Genomic DNA, 25,998 nt, shown 5'->3' with positions numbered 1-25,998 from the left:
AGGGGTTTGATGGTGTGTTTATTCCCAGTTTCCTGCCGCAGGTGACTGATAAGGAGTCAACTGCAGCTACTCCTTTTGCTGCAGTGGCAGGGGTAGGTCCTGTGTTTTACCAGCCATTGTGCACAAGGCCAGAGGAGAGACCAGCTCCCTGCAGGACTATAGCTTCCCTTCAGGCTGGGTTGAAATAATTTGACCTGCATTCAGAGGGCTGGGTAACTAATTCCTGGCTGCAGGCTGCCTTGCTTGGCTGTGGAGAGGGTTTATTGTGCTGTGGTAGAAGGGGGAGCAGTGAGTTTGTGACTGAGGAACTCTAGTGGGACCTGAAGAGTCCAACTCAAGCACTTCATGCTTTTTGCCAAGATTTGTCCTGTTTTGGTTCCCTATCTTAAAACCTGGAATAACATTTATTTTCTCTGTTTTTGTTTGATCTGTTTGAGGCATAATGCCTTGTATGATTTCTAATGAAACCTGGCCTTGAGCTGTGCAATGCTGTTGCAATGTAAGAAAAGTTGCAATAATTCTGTCACAAATAAGTTTTGCATACTCAGATTCTTACATAATATCTACCACTCTGGTACCTGGCCTCTCAGGATTTTACTGTGGGCTTGTCTCTCCTTCCTTCCTCTGAAATGTTGAGGTAATCTTTCCACTTACGTCGTGAGAGTTATTTTCCTTTGTGAGATTTGATCAATTGTCTTTTGACTGACACATGAAATGGGCAGATGCGGTTTTTGAAAAGGTCCTGTTTTTTCCCATCCACTCTTTAAAAAAGTCTGCAGACAATGCTGGGAATGTTTAAAATGAAGCTGTTCCTATAATGATGCAAGGCTTGCTGTATGTTGGTTTTTGTATTTTTTTTTTTTTTAAAGATTGGAGTAAAATGTGAACTTCAGACAAGTTGGTGGGTTTGGGGGAGTCAGCCTCTGACCTAGTCTCTGCTCTGCAACAATGGCCTGATGGATGTCTTGTGGTGAGCTCCCCCTCAAAGAGAGGCACAACATTCCTCTTGGATCTGATCCTGAAAATGAGACATAGTTGTACCTTGGTTAAACCACACCACATCTCTGAGACTACCACTGGCACAGAATGAGCTGATTCCTGGAGATTTGGGCATGACAAGGAATGGATCTTGTTTCTAGGCTTCTGACATCACTGCAGCATGCACACACACTCTTTTTGGAGCCTCTGACTGTCCCTCTTGCTTCCTCCCCAAATCCTGTGCTGCAAAGCATTTCTTACCTGCCCATACCAGTGTGAGAGGGGCTGCAGAGGGAAGAGGAACCCTCCCTGGGAGGGATTACCTGAGGACAAAGAAATCTTCTGGAAAGCTTCTGGGGCAATGAAAAATCATGGCAGGATGAGTGGAAGTTGTGACAGAAGTTATCTGTACTGGGATTTTTCTTTCCATGATCCTGGTTTACTAACAGTGTGATTACAGGGCTGCTTTTCCCTTTTTGATATACTGGCAATAAGCATCAGGGCAGAAAAATAGAAACATTAAAATCATGTGGTATTTGAGCCATAAGATACGTCAGGGCATGAATGATGGGACATTAATTCATGATGGTGTGTGACAAGGTAGGAATTTAAATGTCATAAGTTAGGCAGTTGTGAGTTTTATAGGAATAATAAAATTTTATTAGAATACTGGTCAAAGGGTGGAGTTTCCCACCAACCCCTCCCCTTATTTGTATTTGGGAAGGGATAAGTACTGAATTATATCGGATTCAAGAGACTGTGAGGTGTTTAGAGGGCTGCCAGTGAGAACCAGAGGGGGACCGTGTCTTTAGCCGTGCTATTGCTATTGCTGAGGATGACCGTGCTCCATGCCTGAAGCCATGCTGGGGCATTCTGAGGCTGCTCCCCAGGGCCGTGCCGGCGTGTGTCCGGGCCGTGCCGTGCCGGCGTGTGTCCGGGCCGTGCCGTGCCGGTGTGTGTCCGGGGCCGTGCCGGTGTGTGTCCGGGGCCGTGCCGGTGTGTGTCCGGGGCCGTGCCGTGCCGGTGTGTGTCCGGGGCCGTGCCGGTGTGTGTCCGGGGCCGTGCCGTGCCGGTGTGTGTCCGGGCCGGGCCGTGCCGGTGTGTGTCCGGGGCCGTGCTGGTGTGTGTCCGGGCGTGCCGTGCCGGCGTGTGTCCGGGCCGTGCCGTGCCGGCGTGTGTCCGGCCGGGCCGTGCCGGCGTGTGTCCGGCCGGGCCGTGCCGGCGTGTGTCCGGCCGGGCCGTGCCGGCGTGTGTCCGGGCCGTGCCGTGCCGGCGTGTGTCCGGGCCGTGCCGTGCCGGCGTGTGTCCGGGCCGTGCCGTGCCGGCGTGTGTCCGGGCCGTGCCGTGCCGGCGTGTGTCCGGGCCGTGCCGTGCCGGCGTGTGTCCGGGCCGTGCCGTGCCGGTGTGTGTCCGGCGGGGCCGTGCCGGTGTGTGTCCGGCGGGGCCGTGCCGGTGTGTGTCCGGCGGGGCCGTGCCGGTGTGTGTCCGGCGGGGCCGTGCCGGTGTGTGTCCGGCGGGGCCGTGCCGGTGTGTGTCCGGGCCGTGCCGTGCCGTGCCGGTGTGTGTCCGGGCCGTGCCGTGCCGTGCCGGTGTGTGTCCGGCCGTGCCGTGCCGGTGTGTGTCCGGCCGTGCCGTGCCGGTGTGTGTCCGGCCGTGCCGTGCCGGTGTGTGTCCGGGGCCGTGCCGGTGTGTCCGGCCGTGCCGTGCCGGCGTGTGTCCGGGGCCGTGCCGGCGTGTGTCCGGGGCCGTGCCGGCGTGTGTCCGGGGCCGTGCCGGTGTCCAGCCGAGCCGTGCCCTGCTCCCCGCCTGGCCGCGCTTCAGCACCACGGACAGGGCCGGCCGCTCCTCCCGTCCCTCCCGCTCCCGTCCCGGCCTCTGACCCAGCTCCGTGCCCCCGCTGAAACCTGCCGCCTTCCCTGCCCTCCCAGCCCAGCTTTCCCCCTGCCTCTTCTGCCCTTCTCTTGGAACAAGCTCCTTCACCTCCCAGCCCCAGCCGGGCTCTCGGGGTGCCTTTGCTCTCCTGGCTGCAGCTGCACGCTGGCTCAAGGCAGGGGGTGGGAGCTTGCCTGTGGGGTGCCCAGCCTGGTTTAGTGCCAGCAGTGTGTTTTTCTTCCATCTCTCCCGCTGTGCAGCCAGCCTGCCCAGCTGCCTGTTTGACAGCTGCAATACCTGCAATATCCCTGGAAGCGTTCAAGGCCGGGCTGGTTGGCTCTCTGAGCAACCTGACCTGGTGAAAGGTGTCCTGCCTGTGGCAGGGGGTTTGGAACAGTATGATCCTCGAGTTCCCTTCCAACCCAAACCTCTGTAAGATTCTGTGAATATGAACTTTCTGAGCTGCAGTGATTCCTGGCACTGGCTGTGCTCTGCAGAGTGAATGGGTTTGTTTTGCAGCACCACTACCCGGCTGCTGTCAGGGGGTTTCTCACATGAGTAGTTCTCTAGGACATCTGCCATCCAACCTCGCTGCAACCACAATCCATGGGCTTTGGCTAAATGTTTGCTGTATCCAGTTGTGCGTGTTGATAATTGTGGGTAATTTGCTGTCTCAGAATAATGAAGGAATGCCTGCTGCACTCTGAAGCACTCAGTGCTTTGTGGTGATTAGGCTTTTTGTTTAAAAATATTCCTCACAGTGACCAGCAAAAGAGACTTTTTAAAGTACATAATGTATTGAGGGGAATGGGTAAAATGTAACTTTTGTGTGCAGACATTCCTATTTATTTTGACAGAGTTAGCTGTCAAAGGTGAAGCGCGTTTCTGCTTTTGGAGTGACTGTAAGTGTGGAGTGCAGCAAGCAGGCTTCACTGGGCTCTGGCTGGATTAAGTCACCACCAGTTCCCTGTGCCCCCCAGCCATGCATGCCTTGGGCTGTCAGGAGGCACACCATGCCACGGCTCAGGTGTGGCTGCAGGCAGGTCTCTTCTCAGAGCACAATTCCTCCCTGTGTGCTCAGGTGCTGCAAACAGGTTTTTGGGCAGGGGTTCTCCTTTGCCCCTGCTCAGGTGTCCTGCTGTCTCCTTGCTCCCCATGCCCACCCCATGGGCACTGGGGGGAGGCAGGTCCTGCTTGGTGCTGTCTGTCTCCAAGCTGAGTGTTTCTCTTGTCATTTGATGAGGCGTAGCTGGAGCATGTCAGCCTCACCTCCTGCTGTGGCCAGGAGGCTCCGCGCAGCAGGGGAGGTGGCAGCTGCCATCTCTGCTGGCTGATGGCTGGGCCCTTCTGTTCCCCACGTGTGCACGTCCCCGTGCTGGCCCACTGCCCCTGCCTGTCCCCAGCTCTGCTCCCTGGTGGTGCCCAGGCTGCTCCCAGTGCTGGGGCTGCAGGTAGCTCTGTTCCCTGCCGAGGTGGTGCGAGCCCTGCAGGCTGATGGCAGGATTTCTTTTCATTAGCTGCTGTAAACACAGGGCTCTGGCAGCAGCCTGCTTTTCTGAGCCCAGGAAGACCATTTTTCCTTTTATCTATAATTTAGTGAAGTGTCAAGCCACAGAAGTTTTAATGATAATAAGCAGCAGAGGAAATTTATTTATTCACTGCAAAGGTGGTTTTCGTTCCAGGGTTGGTTTTTTTACACTTCCCTCACAAGAAATGTTGGCTGCTCATGTAACCTTGCTCCCAGTGAGTTCAGGCTACCTTCCCTGAGAAGCTCAGCACTACAGTTCCTGCTTGGCTAGATGGGTTTCCAACCCCTCTCCCACGCATGACATTGGGGCCAAGCAAACTGGGAAAGGAGAAGCAAGGAAAATATTGTGAGGTGGGAGCATTCCTGTGCTTGGTGAGGTGTAATGGGATTCACGAGGTTCCCATCTTCCTCCTGTTGCTCTGCATCTCTCAGATCTGCTTCCCAGACCAGCCTCTGTGGTGGGTTTACTGCTGAGGAAAAGCAGGGAAGGGCTTTTTTGGGATGACATGTAGTGCTTGCCTTCTGTCAGCCTATGAAGATGCCAGTGGTGACTGGAGATAAAACGTGGATTGATGTCATGTGGAGGGACCAGGGCTTCTTCCTGAGGTTCAGGAAGGCAGAGAGGGGAACTCTGGGCTGGCCAAAGAGGAGCAGGGGATGGGAGGAGTCTGTGGCAGGGACAGGGGCCAGGCTGGAGAGAGCAGGTTAAATAAGGGATTAGAGCAAGGAGTCTTTAGGGAAGAAATGGAGAGCGGAAGGGGGATGGGGTGTAGAAGAGGTGACAGGTAAATGGATCTGGAGAGGGAGGATTGACTGGGGTAGGAGAGAAGCACGAATGTGTGGGAGATCTGCAGGAGGAAGCAAGTGTAAGGGAGAAATGGGTTTGCTAGGAAATACGTGGGAACTGTGCCTCTGAATTAACCAGAACCTTCCTCACCCCTTTCGATGTGGCTTTGGAGGCAATATTAGAATCTTCCTAATTATTTTTCTTGGACGAGTTTTGCTATCCTGATGATATTAATTATTCTTAAAGGTCAACAGCACTCACTTGAATCCCCTTCTGTTCTATCATGTAATCAGTTAATTAATTGGAAACCATTTAGCAGAGTCTGCCGAGAGCTTAGCCTGCTGTATGCCCTGTTGTTTTGCTATTGCTGTAGATATATATATAAAATTTTGTATTTATACCTCTTTCTTTCTTCAGAGGCCCTGCAGAGCTCTTGGTACCATCCCAGTGCATCCCTGCCTCTGGCACCCCTCCCTGAGCCAGGAAAATTGAGGCTCAGGCCCAGCTGTTCATTTTCTCTTTGCTAACCCCTTTGAGGTTATTCAAGGCTCATTGATTTCTGGGCATCCAAGTAGGTGGGGATATGTGAATTATTTTTAATATATATTTGATGTAAGAGCCCTCTTACAGCTGAGATCACAGTCCTTGTTCAGGAGGAAGAGGGAGGACCAGAACCTGTCCCATCACATCTGTGCTCGATGAGCAGACATTGAGGGTCTTGTGTGGACCTTGTCCAGCTCTCCTGGTGTCTGCCTGGGCATTTGGAGTGACCTCCCAGCTGGGTGGTACCTCTGATGAGCACCAGTCCCTATTGCTTCAAGGATGCTCATAGAATCATAAAGGTTGTGAAAAACCCCTAATCTCATCAAATTCCAATTATCCTGTGCTCACAGATGCTGGGAAATGCCCTGTGGGCATCGGTCTCCTTCCCGTGCCACCTCCTCGAGCTGTGCCTTGCCACAGCTCTGACTCTTCTCTCACGCAGAGGGATGGGCTTGGCTCTGGGATCACTGGAAGCCTGTGAGCAGGAGGCATTCCCCAGTTGTTCTCTGTTCCCAGCTTGAAGAACAATGCAGTTTGAAGCAAACAGGGTTGGATAAACCCAGCCCCTTGCTGGAGCTGGCAGCTGGCAGCCCTTGTCCTCAGCCGGCATGCATCTCCAGTATTACTTCTGCATGCCAAAGCAGGAGGAAAGCCCAGTGTACTGTAACATGTTGGTCTAATGGATCCAGAATTGCTGCAGTTTGGGACAGAAGAGATGAGGTGGGGGCAGTGCAGCCCTGAGGACCTCTTGACTGCAGGAGGGCAGCTATGGGGGAAGGCTCTTGCCTGTTGCAAGTTGGTTTTTCTTCTCCTTGAGCAGAAGCTGGCCTATTCTGTGGCTGCTGTTGGACTCTGCCCTGCAGGGAAGCTGGCAAGCAAAGGGAAAAGCAACTGCAGAGCTGACCCAGCTTTTAACCTTTCCTTAAGTCCTCTGAGAGTCCAGATGTCTTTGGAGAAGAGCTATGGAAACTGCACATAACAAGGGCGAGATGAGTGTAGTGCAGAGGGCCAGGTCCCTGCATCTGATCTGCCTCAGAGCACAGGGGACAGTGTGACCCACATCTGGTGATGCCTGCCCATCTGTACCATGTGCTGAACCCAGAGTGTGAGCAGCAATAAGCTCTGAGGGGTGATTTGTCTCTGAACAAAGCTTTGTGCAGCTGGGAGATGCCTCAGAAGAGACGACTTGGAGGGTGTGGAAGTGTCGTGGGGTAGGAGATGGCTTTTAAAATGAAGGCTGGGCTGGGTTGAAGGCAGCAGCAGCACATGGCTGCTGCACTGCAGAGGCACTGGGAGGAGAGGTGTGGGGCAGATGTGCTGCTGGCACTGGCTGTGGGAGCCCTGTAGAGGTGTGGTACCTTAATGCCTTCCCACTTGCTCTACAGCTTTTGTTTTTTAATGCTGTTGTTTAAAAAACAATGCAGGAGACCAGCCCCTTCCACCTCCCTCAGCCCTGTTTTGGTGTGAATTTGAAAATCAGGGTCCTGCAGCTGAGAAATAAGGAGGGATTGGTGTTTCCTTCCTCCAGTGCCACACCTCCAGGACCAGTGGTGTGCATGTGGAATGACAGGGTCTCCTCTTGTGTGTCACCCATGGTGGTCCCTCTCTCCTCTCTGGTGCAGGATGCTCTGAGTTTGGGAAATTATTGCAGATTCTGACCCTAGCCCTAAAATAAGAAACAATTTGTAGGGAATGGGATGATTATGCCATGGCACATGCTTTGTGACCTGTACCTTAAAAGGTACAGGACAGAACCTGTAGACAGGAGAAAGAATATAATTTTGCTGCTCAAGTGCACAAAGGAAGACTGAACCTTGAAGACTTTTTGTTTCTGTTGTGTTTGGGGTCAGAAAAGCCCTGGAGGTTGCTGGGGTGTTGCTTGAGGAGCAGAACTGAGCCGTAGGCAATGCCAGACCATGGCTGAGGACCTCTGTTAATTGTCTCACTCCTCCACAGCATCAATAGATGCGTCCTGGTGCTGAGCCTGAGCAGGGAGCAAATCCAGGAGAACTCCTGGCAGCTGTGAAGTCTCAGGCTGACCAGTTTAATGGCACATCCTGTTCTGCTCACTCTGCTTTCCGGGCATGTGGGGCTTGCACGCACTTGGCAGTGCCCAGTCCTTCTCCAGGCTGTCTCAAGCTTGTCATGCTGGGAGTTGGGGCTGAGCTATTGGAGATTCCAATCCAGTCTGATATTTGCAGAGCCTGATTTGTGGGGAGGCCTGCCCTGCCACAGCTTCTGGGACTTGTTGGGGTAATTTTAGCACATTCATTAAGGGAGGACAGTACATTTTTTCCCTTAATGAGCAAAGCTGCTTACTAAACAGGAAGAGGAGGGAGGGGGACGGGGAAGGCAGGGAGGGTGATGGGGAGTGTAACAGTGCTTTTAGAGGTCATTGGAGTTATCTGGCAGGGATAAGCAAGCCCCAGAGTGACTTTCCAGCATTTCTCTGGTTCAAACCCAAAACTTTAGCAGCTTATTTGCTCCAGATACAATGCTTGAATGGAGCTGCCCCTACAGCAGCATGTGGGGCTGTGACATTCTCCTCTCCTGTGACCACCAGCACCCAGATAAGGCTGCTGTGGGCTGTGAGATGATGGGAAGCACCTGTTGTACCCAAACACCAAGGGAGTTTCATGCAGTACCACCAGCATACCCTGCACTGGGGACCACAGCTGAGGATGTGCATCTCTCCTCGTGTTTCTGCCAGGCACTCACTTGTGCTCCCTCAGCCCCAGCTGCTCTGGGAAGTTAATCCCTCCCAGCCAGGATTTTCATAGTGGCACCATGTTATTAAAACGTGTGAAAAACTTCTCCCATGCAGAAATAAATGTGTCAGCTTGGAAACAAGGGCAAGTGGAGGAGGGAGCTGCGTGGAGGAGGGACAGGTGCACAGGGTCCCTCCCCAGCAGCAGCGTTTCTGCCATTGCATTGAGCTGAAATGCATAAAATAACTTACAGTTTAATTACAGGGGCTCCTGCTTGTTGGTGTCATTAATGAGGCAACTGGCTTAATTTAGCTGAATAAAAATGGCTTTAATAGTGGAAACACTTTTGGCTGCTGGGTAATTAAGGGAAAAGAAAAAAATGCTTGTTCTGGTCTGCACAGATCTGGACTCCTCTTTGTTCCACCCTCACCCATCCCTTTTTTAGCCCCAGGAGCTCATTCAGGACTCCATGGGGCACTCCATGGCCCCATCTGTCACTCATGCTGTGACAAAATGGCAAAGGTCACCTCCCCTCCCTGTCAGTCACCAGCAAGGTCTTGGCAGTGCCTGCGGGAGCTGTGGGGGAGTGTGTGGGACATGGCGTGGCCCCTCCTGAAATGCAGGAGGATGGAGGAAGGGAGCAGGAACTGGGGCTTAGCTGTCACTCAGTGGTAGCAGCCTGCCCCTGAGGTGTGCAGCGAGGGGCTGGTGGGGATAGGAGTAGGAGCCTTGGGAGCACAGCTGCTGCAGCAGGAGGACTGGGGAGTGGTGTTAAGCCTGAGCCAGGGGTGGGTTGGGTGGCTCTGCCCTGGACCTGGTCCAGGTGAGCTCTATCCAACCCCGTCTCCCTACTCAACCCCTTTTGGAGGCAAAAAGCACCCTGGCAGCTACTTCTAGAGACTGTCTCCATGGAAAAGAGCATCTTGTGAGTGATGGAGAAAATGTCCCATGGCAAAGAAGCAGTTTGAATATGTTCCAGGAGTGCTGGTGGCAGATCTGTCCTGGAGGAACAGGCTCCTGTTCTTGCTGAGAAATGTGCAGGGAAGGCATTTTGCTTCCTCTGCCTGCGTTTCCTTGACGTGTGATGTGCTGTATTTTGTTACAGGTGGAGCTGATGCATGGGCTGTTACAAAGGTTGTCTGGCACGCTGCTATGGGACTGCTTCCACTCTCCTATAATTCTGCCAAATTTTAATTGCTCAGGTTGAAGTTTTCTGTGTTGGGTGTCTGCTCCTGGCTGATTCTATTTTTTATTATTTCTCTCTAGTTTCACATAAGAGCTTTCTCAAATGTTTGAGGTGGTAGAAGGGAGGTTGGGAAAAGCTGTTTTGCTCAAGCTAGAAAATGCAAGTGATGCTGCTGTTACAGAACATTTGCACCCTCTTTTTGTGGAGTGAGAGAAATCTTGTCAGAGGGAAGACTTTGCTTGGAAGACTTGGTTTTGCTTGGGGACATCTTAGGTCAGCAGAATGGCTCTTGGTCCAGTTGGAGAGGAGAAGTTTTGTAAAGGATGTTGGGGAATGAGTAAGGGAGAGGAGCAGTAGCTCTTATGAGACACTGCTGTTGGTGTGGGAGGGTGTAAAAGTGGGGAATATCATAGGAAAATTGGGCATGGATAAGGAAATTGAGGCTGAGAAATATTTGGGAGTGGTTGGTGAGCAATGAGTAGTGTGATTCAGCCAGCTAGGAGAGAGAAGGAAATGGGAAGGAAAGAGCTGGCAGTGCCCAGCCACAGCATAGGAGGATGGGGGTTCTTGTCACTCCAGTAACAGAGATTTGGAGGTGGAAATGCTGCAGGAAGACAGAATGGGCCTTTAAAAGGCCTTGGTTTGGGGCTGTGAGACGACTAGTTCTGGATGTGAGTGCCTTGATTTTCCCCAACTCTCCCCATTTATTGCTGTACAGAACACTGGGAAACTTGGTTTGTGACTGGGGGGAACCTTGCAAGCACCAAACAGGAGTTACAAAGTGCTGCAGCTCAGATCCTCACCTGTGGAGCCATAATTTAATCTCCTGGTGTGCATGTGCTGTGATTCCATCTCTAATTACAGAATCACGTGCTCCCTTCCCCTGTTAACCTGTCCCATCCAGCAGGTGGGATGGATCTGTTCTGGGGAGCAATCACTGCTGTGCAGTGAAGTTTGTCTGGAGGAGCTCTGTCTTCTGCAGCACAAGCCAGTAGCTGTGCCCTCTTGTGTGTGGAATCCCAGCCCTGGCATCTCTGACCTTTGGAGGTTTTGTGTGTGTTTTTAATGTGTGTTTGTGCGCAGCTCCTTTTGGTCTCTGTGCTGAGGTCTGTCTGAGCCTGGGGAAGGACCTTTGTGACGTTTTGAAGTGCCCAAGGTGTCTGTTTCCAGTGACAGACACATTCCTCCCTGTGTGTGTCCAGGCTGATGTGGAACGGAGCCGTGGGTGTGTCCCCTTGCCCAGCCCTGCAGAATTTGGTGGTCAGGTCAGATCAAACCCTGGCTTTGCCCTTTGGGATCAGTCTCCTGCCAGCTGTGTGCAAGGGAAGAGCCATCTCCTCTCTCCCAAATGCTTGCTGTGGGTTATTGTCTGAGGGAGGGAGGAGGTGGTAGGAGTTGGTTTCCAGGCACTGTGGGGGATGAGAAGCGGAGCACATCTGCCTGGCAAAGCCCCTTGCATTAGTGATGATGTATCCTTTCTCCATCTCTCTGTGTCCTAAATTGTAATAACACGATCATGCTATTTTTGATTCCCTTATTTGCGTGGAAAGCCTGTTGTTTTTTCTCTTCTCTTTCAGAATCCAATTTTCTCTTGACATTTCTGCCTAATGTAGCAAAACATGACCTTTGAGAAAGGACATTCCAGCGAGATTCACTCCCTCCTCTGCATTTCTGCCTCTCTCCCACATCTTGCTGTCTCTCATGCATCCCCTTTACGCTTCCTCCTTCTCCCTGGGCTGGGGGAGGGAGTTTACTGTCTCACTTTTCAGTAACAGTGAGTTGTTCCTTCCCCTCCCACTTTTCATCTGTCTTTGCAAAATTTCCAGGTGCTCAGTGCTCTGGGGTGGATAAAGGAGGGAGCCTTGTACTATTTTTCTTCCCCCCTGCTTAGCTTTACCTGCCGTTTTTGCCACCTTTATCAGAGGCTGGAAGGAGTTTGTCTACAGACGTGGGAATGGTGGGATCATAGTCATGTGAAATGAGGTACCTGTGGTTCGCTGTGGTTCCCACAGCGGGACAGTCTGATGTGAAGCAGAGCCAGAATTTAAAAAAGGCAGCACTGTGCCATCATTGTGTTCGGGCTTGTTCTTCTGCCAGGCTCGTGGAGAGCCTTTGGGACAATGCTTTGCTGTGTGAGCAGCTTCCCCACTCCTAATTGCAGAGTTCTGTGCAGGTGGGACAGGACCAGAATTGCTTTCCCCTTGCTGAAACTCAGTGTAAAGGAAGAAATGAATCTGTCATCCCAAATCCTCGTGCATCAGACCTGTGCCAGCAGGAGACATTCAGGAATTTGTTCTCTTGGCTTTAGCACTTAAGTGCAAATCAAACAGGGGTTGGGGGCTGAGCCCTGCACAGCTGGACTGCCTTGGGTCATACCTCCTATTTGGCCAGCCCAAACTCAGGTTTATTCAGAGCTGAATGAACCTCAGGTGATTCACGCCTCTGGCTCTTCATTGCTCCTCCTGGTGGGCCAGGCCGAGGCAGAGGGGCTGCCCTGCCTGCCCGTGGCTCACAGCAGGGAGGGATTTGATGAAGGATGTGAGGCAGCACCTCCTGTGTGTTCTGGAGGCCAGCAAAGAGATCGGGCCCTTGGGGTTCTCCCAGAGCTTGTGATCACCTGTTTCTCTGCTCGCTCAGCCCGTGGGCTGGTCACTGGCTGGTGGCTCCCAGGCTGGCCAGGTGTCCCTGGGAAGGCTGGCCAGAACAGAACGTGTTTCATCACCATCTTTTTGTGCTGTTAGAAACCGGGGGCTTTTCTCCTTCTGCTCACTCTGCTCCAGACACATTTCTTCCTCTTGTTTTTATTAATTCAGTTCCTTTTACGTTCTTTCACCCTCTCTGGCTTTCAGCTAAAGAGAAGATGTCTGCTGGGTTGCAAAGCTCTCCCAGGTAGATGAGATTTATGTTTTTGCAAGTTTGGGCAGATGGAGAGAGGGATGGGGAGCTGTTGGCTGCTGTAGCAGTGGTACCCCTGGGTGCAAGCAGCACACAGCCATTCCGGGACACCTGGAACACACAGCTACTGCAGATTATATGATAACACCTTGGGTAATCATCATGCTGTCATTTGAACCTGGCTGTTACTATTTTTAACGTGAGGTTTGTACTTAATTTCTGTTCAAGTTCTGAAATTAGACTTGTTCTTTTTGCTTATGGTTGGTTGAGCTCCAGATCCATGGGAAGGATCAGATACTGGATTTTTTTTTCCTCAACACTGCAGCATGATATAAATCATTTTTCCCTTAAAACAAAAAAAAAAGAAAGATGAGAAACTTTCGTTTGGGTTTGTCCTCATTAAAATCTTTCATTATGAAATCTGAACTTGAGTTCTAAATTGCTTGACAGCCTCCCCATCGAGGAGGACGATGAGCTCTGTGGAGGTGGTAGGGCCATGTGCAGGAAGAATTATTTACAGTGTCTACTTCTTTTTTTTTTTTTTTTCCCCTTAATTTTCAGAGACCTCTCCGGGAACCGGCTCACCACTCTGTCATGGCAACTCTTCCAGACACTGCGACTCTTTGAACTGTAAGTCCCACCCTGGGGGTATCTCCTGGGAAAAGACAGGAGGCTGAGAGGAGGAACGATTTCCAAATAGAGCTATTTTGAAACCAGTGAATAATTACCTAAAACTCCACTGGGCAGCAACATCCTTGGGAGGCTTTCCTGGGAATGGGAGCACCAGAGCAGAACTGCTTCTCTTTTAACTTCACAGCAGCTGGCTAATTAACATCAGGATGATGAACAAGTCATGCTTGGAGTAGTAAATGGTTGACTAACTCTGGGAGCACACTAGAAATACTTACTAGGCCAGATTTTGAGTGAATCTCTCCAAACACTTGCTCTCCTCTGTCGCAGGGTAGGGCTAACTGCTTTTCTTTAGCTGATGCACATGCTTTACAAGACACCCCTGCTTTTTAGGCACATGATTCCCTTTCTCTCTAGCAATGGAGACAACTTCCAGCTCTGATGTGGGACATGAGGAGATAGTTGTGTCTCCTGGGGCACTGGTGGCCTTCAGCCTGCTGAATTATTGATAGAGCATTCAGCATCGTGCTTGAAGAATAAGTGGACACGAAATCAATGGAACGTTGCCCTGATGACCTGTTTTGTTGAATTTTAGAAATAGTTGTTTGGTGGGTATAAAAAAAATATATATGTAGGATTTGTCCCAGAGGATCCTGGGAAGCTCCATTCATCCTCACCGATGATCAATAGAGCTGTAAGCTAGAAGTGACTTATGAAAGAATAAAGACAGTCTTTCAAGTGGGAGTAAGTGTGTTATCACCGGTGTTACTGCAGTGTATTTTATTTCTGTCAAATTGTTAAATGAAAAATACTAATAGTGGTATTAGGAAATGCAGAAACGCCCTTCTGATGGGGAAATTTGGCTTGCAGAGTTAAAATGCTGAATTCAGAATTTCTCCTTGCTGATTACAGCTCTAAATATTTTTCAAGCCTGGCTCGGGTTTCCAGTTTAATAGCATGAGTCATTTGTATTCTTAGACCTTTACTTATTGTCATTGCACTGTCTGGCAAAACTTAGATTGATGATTGTTACCCAAGAGAGACCCAAGAGTGAGGAGCAAATGGGGCTGCAGTCCTGAGCTGGAGGCACTTCCAGGGCCTGGGGTAATGGTGAGCCTGCAGATTAATGGGAATGCTTCCAAAGGGGCTCGTTTTAATGTGCTTTTGCTTCATTTGGTCATATTTTGTTTCTTCAGGCACGTCCCAGGTCTGCCAGCTCCAGCCAAGCTCAAAAGACCAACACCAAGCACAAAGGGAATTGAGAAGCTGCTTTTTGGGCAGCAAAGGGTACTTCACCTGACAAATGTATCTGTGTTGTCCTGATATGATGATCCTGGCAGGGAGCTGGTGTGCTTGGGCTGGCTTTGGATGGTGTCAGCAGAGTCACTTGGGGCCAGCACTCTGCAGTGTGGTGAGCAGGAAGGAGCTGAATTACTTGGCTCCAGCTGGAGCTGTGCTCAGAGCAGTTTTCTTGGAGATGACAAACCCCTGTTAACCAAAATAGTGCACAAAGAAATGCTGGAGATCACAGGGCTGGTTGGTAGGAAGCCGTGGTGGGGTGGGAGAGCAGTACTGATATGGTGTGTGCTGTCCATGGTGTCCCACAGGGAGGCCTGGCATCGTCTGGGGCAGGAGCCTGAGCTGAACCTCTCCTGCTCAAGGCTGTGAAAAGAGGTCTTGGCAAACCAACCTCTGGCACCAGCTCCAGTGAGCAATTCAGACCTACAAATGTGCCTGCCCACAGGGGCTGCCTTGCTGTGGGCTGGAGTAAGAGCCTGGTCAAGTTCTTTTTTCCTAAAGAATTGCTTTAGGTGCTTCCTGACAGATGTTCCCCTCTGAGTTCCTTTTAACTAAGGACCCTTCATCCACACCAGCACAGCTAGGATGGAGATTACCAGAATAATGTGGTGATGCTGTTCCCCAAACACAACAGGAGAGGGATGTTTTATCTGATATCCACTGGGATGTCAGTTTTTAAGGGGCAGGGAGATGTGCCTGCAGCGTCCTTCCTGGGGCTGTGCTGAACTTTGGAATTGTTGGAAAGAAGGCAGCACAGAGGTGTAGCCTGAGCTATGGGCTCTGAATAATCATTGATATAAAGGTGTTGGGAATTGAGGTACAGACAGGTTACCTACTGTGAGGTGGCTGTGGTCCTGACTGCTACAAGGATGGGACCTGTTGGTGAGGACAAGCAGATCTTCAAGCTGGGGAGAAATTACTAATGAATCCACAAAAGTGGGAAATACTGTATTTTTTTTTTTTTAGAAATGCAGAGGATGGGTGAGTAAGAGAGAGTTTTTTGGCACACTGAGCTCCAAGGAGGCTTCCAGAACCTGAGAAGGAGATGGAATACATGGCCCACATATAGAGAGTGTGAAACACTGGTGAAAGCTAGAAAGGGAGTTGCAGATTGACATCAGCCAAGGACTTGAAACTGAGCCAAAACTCTCTGGAAAGGGAGAAGGTGGTGAGCAGCAGAGGCTGATGCAGAGACAGCTAGCCTGAGGAAGACAGGCTGAGCAGCAGCATTTGTGCACAGCAGTGGAGAGGCTAGAAGACTCCAGGGACACAGAGAAGCTGGCAAGAGCCCCCTCTTCTCCAAAGGGTTTCGTCTGAGTGGAGGGTTGATGGAACAAGTGGGTGCAGAGGCTCACCAGAAATGCCTTATACTGAATTCCAGTGCCCCTGTGCTATCAGGAAATCACGGACCCAGAGGAAGGAAAGTCATCCAAGCCAAAACCGTGACTTACGAGGAGGCAGCTCGGAGCAGTGGAGCATGTGGTGAGGGAAGCAGTGGGAGGATTGTCTCCAGGAGAGTGTCGGGAGCAGAGGAACTACAACTGAGTGTGACATGGAGATTGCCAGGGAACACGAGGCCTGACAAAGCCACTCACAGTGAACAACGAGGAGTAAGGATCAGAGGAGTACTGGGCAGGTGGATGGCAACTTGGGGTTTGAAATTGCTGCTTGACTGCATCCAAGGCATGGCAGCCTCATGAGTGTGGTACTGCTTTAAAGAAGGATTTCTTGTTCAACAGAGCTGAGATTTTCCCCTGCTGACTCACTTAAGAAAGGATGGCAAAAATGAGGCACACTTCCAGAGAATATTATCTCTTGCTCTTTCTGGCCAGAAACGAGGCTTGGAATGGTTTCCAGTGACTCCAGCCCTAATTCCCATGGCACGGGCTGACCTTGACCAGCAGGGCTCAGGCTAATGAGCACACAACTCTCCTAAGTCTGAAGCTGAGTGTGCACAGGGAAGCATCTGACACATGCAACAGCTCATAAACATTGGACTTAGAGCCTTTCTTATCCAGAAGTCACAGCTGGTTTCCTCTGTCATGTCCTTGGCTTCCTTTGTCATGTCCTCAGAGAGCTTAGAGCTGACATTTCAAGAAATTCCTTCCCGGAAAGACCTAAGACTCTGGATCCAATTACGTCTTTGGTTGTATAAAACCTTGTAGCCCTGAACATCTTGCTGCTCTGCCCTACCCATCAGCATTTCTAATACCAGCACTCCCTGCCAAGTTGCCCTGCAGTACACTTCTGCAGTGCTTCAGCAAGAGGCTTTGGTGGGGATGGGGCACAGCAGCATCTCTGTTAATGTTCTGAGTCCAACTTAACATGGTCTGTGCCTCCAGCTTTGAAACTGATCACTGCCAGCAGTCCCAGTAATAGAGCTGTGGCCACACAGTGGGTCCTTGCCTGCTCTCTGCATTAGCTGAGCCAGCTGCCAGACAGCACACACCACTCCCTGTCCCAGTCCTTCCCTTTCTATCCCAGCCCCTTCTGGCAGGGGTTCAGAAATAACAGTTTTGGTTGGACCACCAAGAGAAACCCTGGTTCTGGGAAATTAATAGGAATAAAAAATTTAGGTTTTGTTCTCTCTCTGCTGAGCGCTCTTTGCTTCTCAAGCTTAGGGAAGTGGCTTCAGTCCCAAGACAGGAGGAGCATTTTAATTGTAAGAGCATGAAACCTTGGCAGGAATTTTATGTGAATTGAAACAGACAGGAGAAGTGTGGCAAGGATCTCTGCTGCCCTCTGAGAGGTTTTAGTTGCAGACAGCTTTGCTTTAGCTCATGAGTGGGGAGGCATGGGACAGGGCATGTGTCTCATTTAGCTGCCTAGTCTGGAAAAAACTGCTGTGTGAAGTCCCTGTCTGTTCCAGACCACACTGGAGTGTTGATGGCATCTGTCTCCCACACTGCTCCACCCTGGTGAAGGCTGCCAAGGCAGTTTTGGGAGATATTTGGTACAGTTCTCTGCAGGGAGCAAACTTGGGCTCAACCAGGCACCATCAGCATCCCTTTTGTTTAAGAGTTGACTTGATGCCTGCATGGCTCTAGGGTTTCAGTTTTATTGGGTCCTTGTCCCATCAAATGACATCTCTTGACATGTTCACCACAATTTCCCTCTTTCCCAAACAGAGAGTGCCTGTTTAGGGAAGGGGCTGTGCCCCGAGTACACCCCACTATCACTCTCTGCTTGTGGTGCTGGTGGATGCCTCTGTCTCAGGTGCAGGTTCAGCCCCTTTATGGATGAACTCCTTGAGTCACAGAGCAGCTCTGCTTGTGCAGAGAGCCCAGCTCCCGTGCAGCTGTGATATTTGCTGTTTCACAGGCATTTTCAGTTTTCAGGAGGGCTGAAGAAGGTGTGGGGGTGTGCACAGCTCCTGAGTGCCTGCAGCTAAGCAATGCTTTGGCAACAATTGCAGACTGCATGCAAAAAATCACCTTTGGGTTTGTTTGTTCCTTCCAGGAGTAACTTGTTCTGGATGTTCCCACAAAGAGCCCCTTGCCTTAATTCTCACTGGGGTGCTGCTGCACCCGTGCTCTGAAGCACATGGCAGTCTCCTCTGGTCCAACAATGTGTTTTGTCCAAAGGGCACTTTGTGGTCCCCAGGGTGCTTCTCCTTCTTCAGGAAGAGGAGGTGCATTTATGTTCACAAGCAGAGGGTTGTAGGTAGTGGAGGGGTGTTACAGAAATGTGAGAGGAAGAGCTGGAAGCAGCTGCCTCTCCTAATGGTCTCTGAAAGGGAAGGGGGTCTGAAGAAAGAATTGGGAGTCCAGGTTTTTGGGCGGGTTTAGGACAGTGTGAGTGTGGAATTCCCTATGCACCCCTCTGGAGAGCTGGCAGGCATGGCAAGGCAGGCAGCAAGCGAGGAGGAAAGGGTATTTTCCCCATGTTGGGAATGCTTTAGCAAAGGGTGCACACATGTGCCCCTTGTACCCACAGAGCTGTGCCAGCTGCCTGTGGCACTCAGCACATCCAGCCCTGATGGGAGTTAATTTGTGCAAAAGCCCCTCTGGGGGTCTCGATTAGAGTGAGTTACGTGGCTGGTGTTGGGGCAGCTTGTGGGGAAGTTCTGCCCTGAAGCCCGTGGCTCCTGTATTATTCATGGCCCTTCATGAATTAGCAATGGGCCGGGAAAGCTGCTGTCTGTTACTTACAGAGCTGCCCCTAAGTGCTGGGACAGCAGCTCTCCCAGCAGCCTCATTTCATGAGGATATTTGCAGCAGAGCAGAATTTCTCCCCCATTGCATCTGAGCTCCCCCAGTTCCCTGCCAGGTGCCAGGGTACATCCCCAGTTACCTGATCTGCCGTGGCCCTCACCCATATGCCATCCCATGTGCTGTGGGTGTCAGTGATTCTGGGAGGATCCCAAGAAGGAGATTCATGGTTGTGTAGAAGAGGATGTAAAGGCTGTGCAAAGCCCTGGCAGTGGCTGTCAGAGCATGCAGGGAATGTCTCATCACTCAAATCTCACCAAATCACTGCGCTAATCTGCTCCGGTCTGTTAAATTTAGTGCTTTGGCCTTTGAGTTGCTTGTCTGAGCCTTGTACCTGTGTCACAGAGGTTTATGTGCTTTTGGTGGGAAAGAAATGAACTAATGAAAAGCCACAGAGTGATGCTTAACTCAGTGTTTGCTCTAAAAAAAAAAAAGGTCAGATGACATCGTGATGTATTTGAAAATGCAAAGTGGCATCATTAGGGTTCAGGTTTAGCATCCCCTGGGTGCTACCAGAAGACCCCTCCAGTTCCTCCTTTTGCAGCACTGTATTGACAAAGCAACAGCTGCAGATGTTTGGAAGGTTGTTTCCAAATCCTGTTAGTCGGTGAAATTAATTTTGTAAAAGCACGCATGAATTTTGCAGTAACACATGGAACAGAGCAGGGAAAAAGCTTTCCCCTGTATGATGGGGGATGTAGATATCACGTGAAACCAGGGTTTGACCTTTGGAGATGCCCTTCTGTTGTGGGGTGATTGAGTTCAATTTTGGCACTGCTGGCTCTGCTGATCCCAACTTTCTTTGTTTTACAGTTGTGGGGAGATATTTTGTTTGTTCAGGCTGGATCTCCTAGTTTTGCTGAAATTACTGTTGCAACCAGCATTGGTAACTCAGTCCTGGCTGAGCACTGGGCTCTTCTCCCTGCTGGGACTTGCCCTTCTTGCATGTCCACAGAGACCTGCACAGCTTTTAAAATGTAAATGAAATGGTTAATAGGTTGGAAAATCAATTATAATAAACATTCCTGGTATATAAACTATGTGTAAGTGTGGTTTAAATGAAGTACATTAAAGGCAGTGCTTTTCTCCATTTCTCCTGGCCAGGTCAGCAGGGTCTCAGCACAGTGCTGATTGATTTGATTAAAATGCATGTTCCCCTGCACATTAGCTTGTGTTCTGGGTCACCAGGAGCCTTTGTCTGTACATGGAACCTGGGAGAAGAGCTGCCAGCTTCTCTGAGTGCTTGTGGGGGCTTGGATTGTGCTTTGCCCAGCAGAGTCTAGGACCACCACTGAAGTTTGATTTGAAGGTGTAAATCAGTATTTTAGGGCAGTACACAGCTGTCTGCTCCTCTGCTGAGGGGTTACACTTTCAGGTGTCTGGCTGACAGTGGGACCAAGCCACAGCAGTGCACATCTTGTGGTGAGAGACAGTGAATGCACCTGTGCTGCCCTGGGAGATGTAAAACCTCGTGTGCACTCATGAATGAGACTGTGTGAGCACATGGATGTGTGACTGTGGAAAAGACAGGAATAATAAGTGCCAGAAGACCCCAGGTGGATAACACAGAGAAGATTCCATTTTGGCTCTTACACATGCATGGTGGCTGTCCTCCTTGGGGATTCCAGAGCTAGGTGACAGCTCTGCTCATCCTTCCCCATCCCACCATCCTCTCTCACCTCTCTCTGCAGGAGATTAGAGAGGAACCTTTTCAACTGCAGCTGCGACATCCGCTGGATCCAGCTCTGGCAGGAGAAGAGCGAGGCAAACCTGCAGTACCAGGATCTCTACTGCATGACCATGGATGCAACCATCATCACCTTGAAGGAGATGAACATCACCCAGTGTGGTAAGGATCCCTGGGCTGGACAAGAGGGAGGCCAGGAGGGATCCCTGTCCAATCCAGCACCTCAGGTTCAGCTATTTTGGGAACCTGATCTAGCAGGATCCCACCATGTGGTTGAGAACAAGAAGGCTGAAGCTGATTGGGTAGTTTGTAGATTAAAAATAGAATATCTGGGTAAATGTGAAGCTGCTGTTAATGTGTGTAAAAAAGATATTGGGTGATTTGGGGCATTTTCTTTACTGCAATGCTGCTGCTTGACAAAGTGTCTGTAGTGAGTCTGTGTGATGTCTTGAAAGAGCTGTTTCATGTAGACCTTCCTGTGCCTAACGAATCCTAGAAGCAGCATATTGTTAAAAGACACTGCCACTGAATCTTTTGTAATTACTCTTAGGAAATACGTGTCTCTATTCATTTTCTTTTGTTTTATTTTTCAATTGAAATCCTGTATCTATGGGGAAGGGCCAGAAGTGACTTTATATCTCTTTCTATTTCCTGCTGATGTTTAAAAGAGTCCAGCGGCCCCAGGAGCAACACGAGGCATGTTCAATAGTTATCCCTTTTTCCTTCACCTTGTTCACACATCAGCTGCCTGTTTGGTGTCAGGTTTTGCTCTGCTATTGCTATTACTGGAAAGCATCCCTTGCAGAGTAAGGAAAAAGAGATGTACCTTCCACAGAGCAATTAAACTGTCTGTACACAAGCAGCTGTCAAACTCACAGGCTGAAAAAAGGAGAAAAAACAGATTTTTTTTTTTTTTTTTTTGTAATCATCCTCTGTACTAGGGATTTGAGCTTTTTACTTGTAACAGTAGTAGACAAACAGCATGCACGTTTGGATTTGCATGACTTGTTTTTTTTGTTGTTTTGTTGGTTATTTTTATTTTCCAAGCTCACCCTGTCCCTTTCAGCTCTGGAAATTGGCCAAAGTGTGCCTTTGTGTGGATGAACTAAAAAGATTTGAGAGTGCTGTAATTTCCGCCCCACATGTGAAGAATAAGCTGCAAGGATTAAACAACGACAAAGAAATCCTTAGGGATCAGGGACAGGAGGAGATATGGCCCCATCAGTGGTAGCATTAGATTGCAGGGGACAGCAGGGTGGTGGTTTGGGAGAAAAATGTGCTGGTGTGCAGGGTAAGCACCTCCTCTGACAACTCAAACTCCTGGAATGGCAGGAAGCTACAGTGCTCTGATTTCCTTCAGAGGAGTCTCTCTGTTCAAGCAATAATACTCCAGGGATGTTGTCCTTGTTCTTTGGTGCTGAGGGCAGGCATGGCTTGGTGTGGCCAGCTCAGCCTGGAGAAGACCATACATGTCCTTCCCATTTCTCTCTCCACTACTCCTGCCATCTGTGCAGCTTTGCCATGTCTTGACAGCTGCTTTTTTCTTCTGGCATCCCCTGAATTGGTACAATGCTCTTTCCCTCTGGTGTCACTCTCTGATGGCCATGAAGGGTGTGTGTCCCCATCCATGGCTTTGCCTTGGCATGATGGATGCTGCTGCCCTATGATGGGGTGGAACCACTGGTCAGTTCCTTCTGCCCTGCTTAATCAATTTGCCTCTGAAAACCTCCCCTATTCAAGAAGACTTTGGCCTTCTTGCAACCAGCACTGTCTTGTTGCACATTGCAAGGATATTTGGTGCCTGTGGCACCGAGTAAGGAACTGGTGAAAATCAGAGCCACCATAAATCAGTGAATCCCTCTGCTACCACCGAGGAAGAACAAGGGCACCTTCTATTAGGAGAGCTGCAGTTAATGTGAGGACACATCCTTGGTCATCTATTCTTGATTGTTATAAATTAGAGGGACACTTTATTCACCTGGAATGCTGAGTGCTCTGTGCCTCATCCCTGGAGATGGGGATGCCTTGGATCCTCTCCCAGTACACACAGTTTTCTCATGCCAGGTGACTGCCCTCGTGAGCAGCTTCTGTGGGAGTAGAGAGATGGGTATGGGGCTTGTGTGAGTGGAAGAGTGGCCAGAACTGGACAGCAAGTGTTGGATTCAAAGCTGATGAGAGGGTCTGCTCAGCTGGCACATCTCCAGAGTCTCTATTTTCCCCTGTCTCCAACACCCCACCTTTTCTTGGTAGGGCAAGGCCACACTGTTGCCTCCTGCTACTCATCTCGGGGTACTGGAGGCTGATTTGGAAAACAGCTTGGTGGGATCTGGGTTCTCACACCTCCTGTGTCTGGATGCAGAAAATTCTGCCCACACCTGAGCGGTTTTTTTGGCTCCTCTAGACCTCCCTGAGATCAGTGTGAGCCACGTGAACCTGACGGTGCGGGAAGGGGAGAACGCCGTCATCACCTGCAACGGCTCAGGATCGCCGCTGCCGGACGTGGACTGGACAGTGGCCGAGCTCCACTCCATCAACACCCACCAGGTAAAACTACTACAGGGCTGCAACACCTCAGGGCTGCCTCTGCCCAACGTGGCCAGAAACCTGCCAGGGTTTCCCAGGTCCACGCATGCAGGGCAGAGGGTCAGGTAGAGAGTATGAGAAAAGAGAAATTGCTGTATCCAAAGGAAAGCTGAAGCCATGCTCTATCCACGTGAGAACCTGGGGACTCCCAGGAGGGAGCAAACCCTTTCTTCTGCATGGCCAGAAAGTGGAGATGAGAGAGCTTCAGAGCTCAGTGCTCCCTGATTGAATTAACTTGTGTGTCCTCTGATGGAACTCCAGTGGAACTACCTGTTTGCTATAGCTAAGTAAGATTTTCTAGAGGTCAGCTATGCTTATGAGTGCTACAGTGCCATGGCTCTCCCCTTCCCAGTATGTCCTCTTACAAGATGTGGTGTGTTTGATCAGGTGAGGAAATATCTCCCTTCACCCAGATCGCAGCTGTCTCTGGATTTTGGAGACCTCCTCACACAGAAACTGTGATCCTCCTTTTCTGGGAGTGGTAGAGGGGAGGAGAGGAGCCACCAGATACCGATTTCTGTCTGTATTTCTCTCTGGGATTTTTAGACCAACCTCAACTGGACCAATGTTCATGCCATCAATTTGACCCTGGTGAATGTCACCAGCGAGGACAATGGATTCCTGCTTACCTGCATTGCAGAGAACGTGGTGGGGATGAGCAATGCCAGTGTGCTGCTCACTGTCTACTGTAAGTACCAGTGGAGAGGTCTTGTCCTTACAGAGGCCAGAGAGGCTGCCCTGGGAGCTGTTTGAATGCATGGCCACTTGCTAACTGTGTCATTTTGTGGGTGAAGATTAGGAGGATCCTCACACAGCTTTCTCTCTCAAATGTCAGTAATTTTCCTCCTTTGATGCTTCCATTAATCCAGAAATGAGCACAAGAGCAGGGAAGGAACAGCAATGCCACAGTGGTGGTGGTGGGCATTTCCTGCCCATGTCTTGGAAGATTCAATAGATTAAAGGAAAGCCATAGAAGGACTAAAAATCTCTTAACAAATGCAAAGTTTCTTGTCCTGATGCTATGTGAGAGGTTCAATGGCACCCTTGCTAAAGACAGTTTAAAACTTGCCACTAGTATCTCAGGTCAGATACTACAAAGTTAAACTGCAAATGTCATATAAATGTGCATGTGTCAAATTTGAACTGTTCACTTTTATCTACAAGTAGCTCAACTTTCTTTATGCTTTCTAATATAACAAAACCCTGACCTTAAAAGGAAGTTTACACAGCTTTGTGGTCTCAAGCAGCTGAGATTTGCTATATTTTGCTGTGTGTGTAATATTTGCCCTTACTGTGTAGTTTGAAAATCTGTCCCCCACCCCCAACCTTGTCATGTAGAGCAGAGACCCTTGTGGGATTCTGTCTACCCTTGGTGAACCAATGCATGCTGTGTGATGCTTTACTACTTTCATCTTCCCTCCAATAAGTGCTATTGATGGATTGAAGGATGGAGGTAATTAAGGTCCAGCCCAGTTCAGAGCTGACTGGTCAGCAGGCATTTTTTGTAAGGTGTTTTTTGCAGGGTGTTGTAGCATCTGTTCCTCCACACCTTCAACTATGCCCGTGCCTGTTTCCACCCGTGAAGTCCTCTAAGCTGCTGACAGATTCTGCTACCCTTGCTCTTGTTTCCAGAGCCACCACTGGGGCTGTAATTCCACCCTGAGAAGATCTGGGTTTGTGTGTGTAGGTGGCTGCCTGTTTTGAATCCCCTTGCCAGGGAGATATGAACAAGCCACACGCTGATCTGGTCTGTGAGCAAAAGAGGGTGGCTGGGACACGACTGTGTGGTTCAGGGTAGATGGGGACTGGTGGGAGAACTTTGTTGAGCTCCAACAAGCTCTGCACCTTCTTCTCTTCTGTCACCTTCACTGACTTAAAAATTCACTGTTTTTTTCACAAAGATGGGTCCGAGTTGGTATCTTGGTTTTCCTCCTTGTGGATGCCAAATGGATTGTCTTTGCAGCTGGATGGGAAAGGAGAGTTTTAGGGAAGACATACCTCTTTGTGCCATGTATCTTTGCACAAAACCTGTTCTTCTAGTTCAGACCTTGCCAGCCTTGGGGTTTGGGACCTTACATGTAGGCGTTGTAAATGGGGTTTTGGAAGCTATAGCAGAGCAACATTTGAGTTCTTGGTATGTCCCAAGGGGAAGACAATGCATATGCAGTAAATTGCAGGTGGAATTCCTGCTTTTCTTATCCCTCTCCCACTCTACTTCCTTTAATTAAAACAGCCCTGGAGGCTGTTCGGCGAGTGAGAACTCCTTTGGGATATTCAGGCAGTCAAAGCCCCAAGGACAGACAGTCTCTGAGGGATGTTTGCTTCCACAGCTATGCAATCCAGAATTGCTCAGTGTGACTGGAGAGCTCCCACAGGCACCTTGCACATGTGTAATACAACAGTGCTACATCACTGTGTCCTCCTTAATGGGGACAGGCACACTCCCTGGGATCCCTTGGGGGAGGGAGAGCAGCAGTAGATGTGTGGACAGAACAGTTCAAGCTTAATTTTTTCTGGGCTGGTGAAAGTTCCATCCCTGCCTCTAATTTATACCCCAGTTTGGAAGGCCAAGAGGCCTGGCCATGGCTCAGACCCTCCTTCCAGGGAGGGTGGAGTGGTTCTCGTGACAGCGCTGCTTCTTCACAGACATCCATGGGAAGAGTGGAAGGAACAGGTGATTCTGGAGGTTTGCAGCACTCATAGTTTCCGTGGTGCACAGCGTGGTGACATTGGGTGGAGGCTGCTGTGAGCCTGCCGTGTTTCTCTCTGCTAGATCCCCTTCTCTCTGCCAGATCCCCCTCGCATCCTGACCCTGGAGGAGCCGGTGCTGCACATGGACCACTGCATAGCGTTTGCAGTGCACGGGAACCCGGCCCCCACACTGCACTGGCTGCACAACGGGCAGGTGCTGCGGGAGACGGAGATCATCCGCATGGAGTTCTACCAGCAAGGGGAGGTGTCCGAGGGCTGCCTGCTCTTCAACAAACCCACCCACTACAACAACGGCAACTACACCATCGTGGCTACCAACCAGCTGGGCTCAGCCAACCAAACTATCAAAGGACACTTCCTCGAAAAGCCTTTTCCAGGT

The 25,998-nt window shown here is 50.2% G+C and overlaps 1 protein-coding gene across 3 annotated transcripts in view; it reads left to right on the top strand.

Moving 5' to 3' along the window:
* NTRK3 (neurotrophic receptor tyrosine kinase 3) overlaps nucleotides 1-25,998 on the top strand; it is a 216,788-nt gene that overhangs the window by 39,881 nt on the left and 150,909 nt on the right. For all 3 annotated transcript variants that reach the window (XM_063412342.1, XM_063412344.1, XM_063412343.1), the window contains exons 4-8: nucleotides 13,059-13,127; nucleotides 20,329-20,486; nucleotides 22,726-22,868; nucleotides 23,454-23,595; nucleotides 25,700-25,996. In XM_063412342.1, coding sequence (XP_063268412.1) covers nucleotides 13,059-13,127; nucleotides 20,329-20,486; nucleotides 22,726-22,868; nucleotides 23,454-23,595; nucleotides 25,700-25,996 — 809 coding nt within the window. The remainder of the gene's footprint in view (nucleotides 1-13,058; nucleotides 13,128-20,328; nucleotides 20,487-22,725; nucleotides 22,869-23,453; nucleotides 23,596-25,699; nucleotides 25,997-25,998) is intronic.

Source organism: Prinia subflava, chromosome 15 (genome assembly GCF_021018805.1).
Source record: "Prinia subflava isolate CZ2003 ecotype Zambia chromosome 15, Cam_Psub_1.2, whole genome shotgun sequence".
Taxonomy (NCBI): Eukaryota; Metazoa; Chordata; class Aves; order Passeriformes; family Cisticolidae; genus Prinia; species Prinia subflava.
This window is presented reverse-complemented; position numbering and strand designations above follow the sequence as displayed.